The following is a 6924-nucleotide window of genomic DNA, read 5'->3' on the forward strand; positions in this document are numbered from 1 at the left end:
AATATTCTTGTATGGTTTTCTGATCCGGTTGATCTGAAGTATATAGTTTTTGGTAATAGTCGCTAAAAATCTTAACTATGTTGTCAGATGTTACTTGTGTTTTGCCCTCTGCATTTCTCATTGCATGAACTATTGTTGTTACTCTTTTTTGTTCTAGGATTTTAAATATTCTTGTATGGTTTTCTGATCCGGTTGATCTGAAGTATATAGTTTTTGGTAATAGTCTCTAAAAATCTTAACTATGTTGTCAGATGTTACTTGTGTTTTGCCCTCTGCATTTCTCATTGCATGAACTATTGTTGTTACTCTTTTTTGTTCTACCTTACTTTTAAGTATTCTTATTGATTTTGAAGTTCTCGTGACATATTTTTGTTTTAAATACAGTAGATTTTTTTGTAACTTTGATGTTTCTAATAATTCTAATTTTTTCCTTTCTTGTTCTAATTTTTTCAATATTTTTTTCCCTCCAAAATGCATGTGTTTTGTTTCTAGTTCTTTTATGTTTCTCTGGAGGTCATTTACTAATTGTTGTTTTTCTTTTTTATAGTAAGAAGCTATCGAAATTAATTGGCCTCTCAACACGGCTTTGAAAGCATCCCAAACTGTGATCGGACTTACTTCTGCTGTGATATTGTTACTGAAATATTCTTTTATTTTCTCATCTATCTCATTTGTAAATCTGTCAGTTAATAATAAAGATTTGTTTAGCATCCAGTTTGGGCCTTTGTTGTCCCCTTTTTGGTATTGAATTAATCCACTGATCGAAGCATGATCTGAGTGTGTTATGGAGCCTATCTCCGTATCTTGAAAGTGTGGTAGTAGGTTCAAGGAAGCCAGTATATAATCTATCCTAGAATATGTTTCTTGTGCATGTGAATAAAAAGAAAATTCTTTTTCATTAGGGTGCATAATCCTCCAGGTATCTACTAAATTGTTTTGTTGTAAGATAACATCTAGTTCTGTTTTGGCTTTGTTCGTTTTTCTTGTCCCTGCCTTATTGCGTTTATATGTGCGATCCAGTATGGGATTAACAATATAGTTCAGATCCCCTCCAATCAGTAATTCTCCTTGTTTAAAATTCTTTAGTAGGTCTAACACAACATTGGCATCTCTTATGTTGTTATGTTCTTATGTTCTTAATTGAAACCAGGTTCCTCTCTGGCATTACTAACATTTTAAACAAGAGACATCATCTCTTCCTTAAAATGTTAATAGATTGTTAGAATAATCAATTCCTAATGTCTTTAAACCGGAAAAAACACACCCAGATGTTCTCTTCCATCCTGCCTGTGAGACAGAAGAACAGTCCAGAGTAGGTTTGAGATTAAATTATGGAAGCCATTTGAAGATTTATCAAATCAGGAATGCTTGATCTGCTGATTTTAATCTGTATTTTTGTATGTTTTTAACATTGTAAACAGCCCAGATTTAATTTTAGCATAGAAGCTTGTCCAATTGTTAAAGATATAATTTCCTCTATCATTAATAGACTATCGCTTGATTTTAGAGAGAGAAAACCGAAGTAAGGGCAGAAGGACTCTGGAAATGTACATAACAATTCATAATATTTCATAAACATGATGAATTTATACTTTTTCCCTACCCCTTTCTTCCTTCTCTAGCTCACCCTTTTAAAGAGAAAATAATAAAAATTCAATTTAGTAAATAGCTGAGAGCCCTATGTACTCTGGGATCCAGAATGACTGCCATGGAAATAGTGAACATGTAATCCACATGGAAACAGCAAACGCATGATTGAGAAAGGGAGCTTTTGAAAGCAGGGTAAACTTTCTGGATGGTTCCCGCATGCCAGCAGTTCTTTGCATGAAAGCCTTTTTTCATGCTGGAGTCACAGCTATTTCCTTGTTCTTTCCAACCTGGAAGCAGGCCAGGTCCTAGCTGCGAAGTTGTAAATGCCGCCTCCGCCCCCCATGGCTAACTCCGGCAGCGTTCTGACCTCCCTGCAGAATCCCAGCAGTGGCTACATCTCTCTCAGACTGTCCATTCAAGTCTCTTCCACCCCCCCTCCCCAGCTTTCATTCTGTGTCGCGCTATTCTGTAAAGCAGAATCTAAAAATAGACAAGGCAAAAATAAAACCACACATTTTCCAAGTCTGTGTCGTAGACTCTCTGACAGTAATGCCATCAAACTGAAAACCTTAGCAGCGCGGACACATACAAAATGAAGCAGACAGAAACAGCACTCAGTGGCATAAAATGAAAAGGAGGCTCTTCAGACTCAAGGCCAAATAACACGTTACCGTCTAATGCATTTAACAGTGCTCCGAGCTCTCCCACCACCCCCATAAAAAACAGTTTCATGAAGAGGGAATTTAAGGTCAGATTAGAGCAACAGGAGGATATGCGTCTATATACGGTATGTTGTCCTGTTCATGTGTAAATCAAAGTGTTCAACCCCAAACTAAATATGATGAAGAGATGGGCACAAAAATCCTCCTCCCTTCTCCATCACACCTTGCTGAGTCGCTTCAGGTTGCATTCAGATGTAACAAACCTTTATCAATTGTTATGGAAAGAAGACCTGGAAATCCATGAGCTCATTGTGTCCCTCCTCCTCTGGCACTCAACGCAGGGTAGGAAGAATTTTGCATTTCCAACAAACCATTCTTTGCTTTTTCATCCCAACTGGCCAAAGAAACAAAGAAGTATAGTTTGCTGTAAATGTGGATTATCTTCATTCCTCAAGCTCAAAACAAGGGCAAGAGAGAGGGGGATCAATTTCCAAAGCTTTGGTCCAGCAAGAATAAACGATGTCATTTTATGATGTTAAAATAAGCTGGAGGGGTTTATGGGGAGGTAAGAACCATTTGGAAATCCACACACCACAAACCTTCCCCTCCAGTATTCTGCAAAGGTTTTGAGCAAGCTTCTGACATGACATTGTCATGTGTTCATTCCACTGTGTTTTGCTAAACTGCTTTGGTACAGGTCTGGGGAAAAGAGTGAGCAGAGTTTTGCACCCTCCTGCCCACATCCAGCACCATTATACCATCCGCCACACACACACACACTCCTGGGGGGCTTTTTGCTGGCTATTTCCTGATAGTAGACAGATAGCTATAGCAAGATTACACTATAACACTAACAGTAATATAGTGATAGTAATACAGATATTACTTTAAAAAACCTTGCAAACAAAAAACACTCTGGTGGCGAGGGAGGGGGAATGGCAGATGTGAGGAGATACCACAGGAAATACCTCCATGTGGAATCTCTGCTGCTGAGCATGGGAGAAGAATGGCCACTCATCTCCATGTGGAAACTGCCACAGACGCATCCCACTGCCACTTCGTAAGCAAAAGAGAATCCGGCACCTACTCACCCCCTGTTGTTCGAACAATTTTTAAAATGCAGAATCCCCCTTTCCTAGAATTAAATAGCATAAGGCTCTAGATTCCCCCCAAAGTGCCATTTACAGGCAGCAGGCTGTGGAAGATCAGTAGTTCAGCAGTTCGAGATCGGGTGCCGCATGATGGAGTGAGCTCCCATCTCTAGTTCCAGCTCCTGCCAACCTAGCCGTTCGAAAGCAAGAAATTGCAAGTAGATAAATAGGTACCACTTCAGTGGGAAGGTAACAGCGTTCCGTGCGCCTTGGTGTTTAGTCATGCCGGCCACATGACCACGGAAACGTCTTCGGACAGCGCTGGCTCTTCGGCTTTGAAACCGAGATGAGCACTGCAACCCTAGAGTTGGATATGACTGGCTTTCGAGCAAGGGAACCTTTACCTTTTCCTGGGGTAAAGCTTTGCCCGCAAGAGTTTGTCCTTCCCACCTCGGCCACCTTATTATGATTACCCAGGGTCCCTCACTCTTTCTCCCCCTCTGTCAGAGAGCTGAGTTGCCTAGAGAGGTGCTCCCCAGGAATTCCCACCCACCCATCCCTTGTGGGATTCTCCCCTTTCCCAAAAAAACCCCTAGAGGACAGAGATTCACAAATTTTACAAACATTTGTATTTACAGACAGTCCAAAATACTGGGCACAGGCATTATTATTGGCAATGAAAGCAAGGCTGAAAAGAACCAGCAGTAAAGAGGGGGGGTCAAACCAAGGTATCTGGTGCTGGAGAAACACAGAGATCAGGGTGCAGGCGCCCCAGACCCCAAGCTCTGATCCGTTGCCAACTGCCAGTTTTAACAACAGGAAGGTGCTTCTCAGACCAAAGACAAGCCAAGGACACCAGCTTGAAAGAAAACTGGTGACATCTGGGGCCTTACCTCTGTCCATTTCCCATTCACCTCCACAAATAAGACACAGAAGGGGTCGGATTTAGAAGTCACATCTCTATCCAGAAGATTTTGACCGCACACAGACAATTCCACTTTGCAGACGCAGTACTGGGGCCCCACGGGCACAGAAGAAGCTGGGCTTACGGTGTACGCCATCGACTCAGGCAGCAGCAGTTCCTGACAATCTGCAAGAGACAAAAAAGGAGTTAAAAAGGAGAAGGCAACAAATAAGGAAAGAATTTAAGAGGCACCTTCTTCCCAAGAAATGGCACAGCACTTGCCACTGGGTTTGGCACAATGGCCAAAAGCATGAGCAGAGAAGCTCCTGATTCCACTCTCCGTGCCTTTACAAGCTCATTAGGTGGCCTCTGACAAGCCACTTATCTTCAGGCCTCTGCTATGCAATGTGGTGATTACAACATGGGCCTAGCTTACAGGGCTGTCGTAGAGAGTACTGAAATAATGGTTTGCTGTAGGGTTTAGTGCCATAAGAACAAGCACAGGAAGCTTGGTGCTAGTATGCTCACTCTTCCCTGAGACACTAGTTAGTTATTTCAGGATTCTGATAGGGTCCCCAGCTGTGTTCAACCCGTAGACACTTCTGGAATTTTAAGAACAGGTAGTGGGCATGGCACCAAAATGGCTGCCACAGAGGCTAAGTCCACTGACAAAACGTTGGGAGGCTCCAAGCCACATATCCTCCTGCGATGAAGGCAGCCAAATGATTGCTCCATGCAGACACAAAGATGATGCCTCTTGGGCTCTTTCTACAGGAAATTAAGGACTGGATGTTTGTTTTGCAGAAACTGCAATGGAGCGAGCATACTGGTGGGTGCCACGGTGCTTACGGGGACCACACTGGGGGTTCTACATGATAAATTACAGCTTCCCCCATTCTAAGATTGTCAGGTACCAATGGCACGCCAGCAGGGGGTGGGAGGGCCTTTCCAGGAGTGGGGAGGAGTGCCACAATGTGCCTATGCCACCCGGAAGTGACATAAGCACATCATGGGCAACACTCTGGTTATTGGGCAAAATTCTATAGCAAAATTGGCCTCAAACTATAGAGTTTTGCCCAAAAACCTGAGCACCCCCACCATGTACATCACTTCCGGGTGATGTAGGCACATCACACAATGTTGCTGTTGGGGGGGGTTTCCTCCCGCCAGCCAACGGCAGGCAGATGCACACAAAACCGGACAATCCTCTCCCCCAACTGGGGAATGGCAACCCTACCCAGCTCGTTCTCAAAAAGAGGTCACCTTTACATCTGGACCTGGCCAGGGCAAAGGATGCATTTTCAAAACTTTAAACATAACTGCTAAGCAAGTTTTCCTGCATTACACAGTACCAAGGGTTTTCGCCATTAAATTTGCTTTCAATAGGTGAGGCCGCCAGTCTTGGCTTTGTATGATATGGCTGTTTGCAAGTATGTGAGTGGAAAGAACAGGTTTGGTTTTTTGAATTTTTTTTAAAGTCCATACACCTAAGAAAGAACTACACACACAAAAAAGCCCTAAGTGTTCTCATTGCTCTTCCAAGGAGTGGCTTTCCGCCTTCTTGTTTTGAGACTGCAATCACAACCGGAAGCAAGGCAAGAAAAAACAGGTGCCTTTGCCTGCCACAGCCAAGTGGGCTGCATAGATCGCTCAGCCATCTGGACTGGCAGAAGAGACCAGGGGCGGTAACCACCCACTCTCGCAGACCATCCTCCCAGATCTGTTTTACAGCTTCATCTTTGCAACAGAAGGACAGCTGGAAGAACCTTTACACTATAGTTCACAGGGCTGTCGCTGCCTCGAGCTTAAAACTTTAAGCATCATCTTTCCCCAGTTCAGTGAACCATGTGTCCTTCCATATGGCTGAGCATTAAAACCTGATTTACAGATTCTTTCTATTTGCAAAAGGCATGAATGGCCGAGAGCACACATACTCCCCGACACTCTCTGTCTCTCTCTCTCTCACACACACACAGCTGTTGACAGCTGTGGTCTTCATTCACTTAAGGGTCAGTGATTTATTCAAGCTTCCCTCCAACCATCCAATCCCTCCCAGTTATAATTTAAATCTTTTTGCCAACTGAGAGTTGTCACTCCCATGGTTCATCTGGGAGGAAAGGTTTGAGACACAGAAGAACAGAAATGATAGAAGGATTTGGTTTGCGAGAAAACAGCTTGCCCAAAAGACACAACCCAGAAATACACAAATATGGCAGCTGGCCAAAGTGAGCCTCTGCCAAGTCGTGTGCAGTCTGTACGTGCTCACTGACCCACATGTCTGTACATCCTTCCCCCATCCCTTCACAAGCCCTTTCCCCACTGGTACTCACAGATGCCTGTATCAGCTACATGTTTGTTCCCAGCATACGTCTGGAAGCATGGATGGCACAGTGCTTGCCAGTAAGCAGGTGGGGAAAAGGTGTGTGTGTGGGCAGCAGGGGAGGCATGTGGACAGTTGCAGTGGTCCCTGCCAGAACCTCTGGCAGCTGCACCCCCCCTGGGTATGTTGACACCAGCCCTGAACGCTCCCTTTGTCAGATACCAAAGGAGCTTTGATTCTTGAAAGTCTTGTTGGCCTTTGAGATACTACTGTACTCAAATCCAGCTCTTCTGCTGCCAACCAAGACGACTGCCCACTCAAACTATCTTCAAGTAAACCAGAAGAGCCCCTAATGTC

General features: G+C 43.8%; 1 protein-coding gene across 1 annotated transcript in view; it reads right to left on the bottom strand.

Annotated features, from left to right (window-relative positions):
- The window catches only part of CPNE2 (copine II), a 169039-nt gene that overhangs the window by 116521 nt on the left and 45594 nt on the right, over positions 1 to 6924 (bottom strand). Inside the window, exon 2 of the mRNA XM_015412816.1 lies at positions 4237 to 4433. Coding sequence (XP_015268302.1) covers positions 4237 to 4404 — 168 coding nt within the window. The 5' untranslated portion in view covers positions 4405 to 4433. The remainder of the gene's footprint in view (positions 1 to 4236; positions 4434 to 6924) is intronic.

Source organism: Gekko japonicus, unplaced genomic scaffold, assembly GCF_001447785.1.
Source record: "Gekko japonicus isolate JY-2015 unplaced genomic scaffold, Gekko_japonicus_V1.1 scaffold1029, whole genome shotgun sequence".
NCBI lineage: Eukaryota > Metazoa > Chordata > Lepidosauria > Squamata > Gekkonidae > Gekko > Gekko japonicus.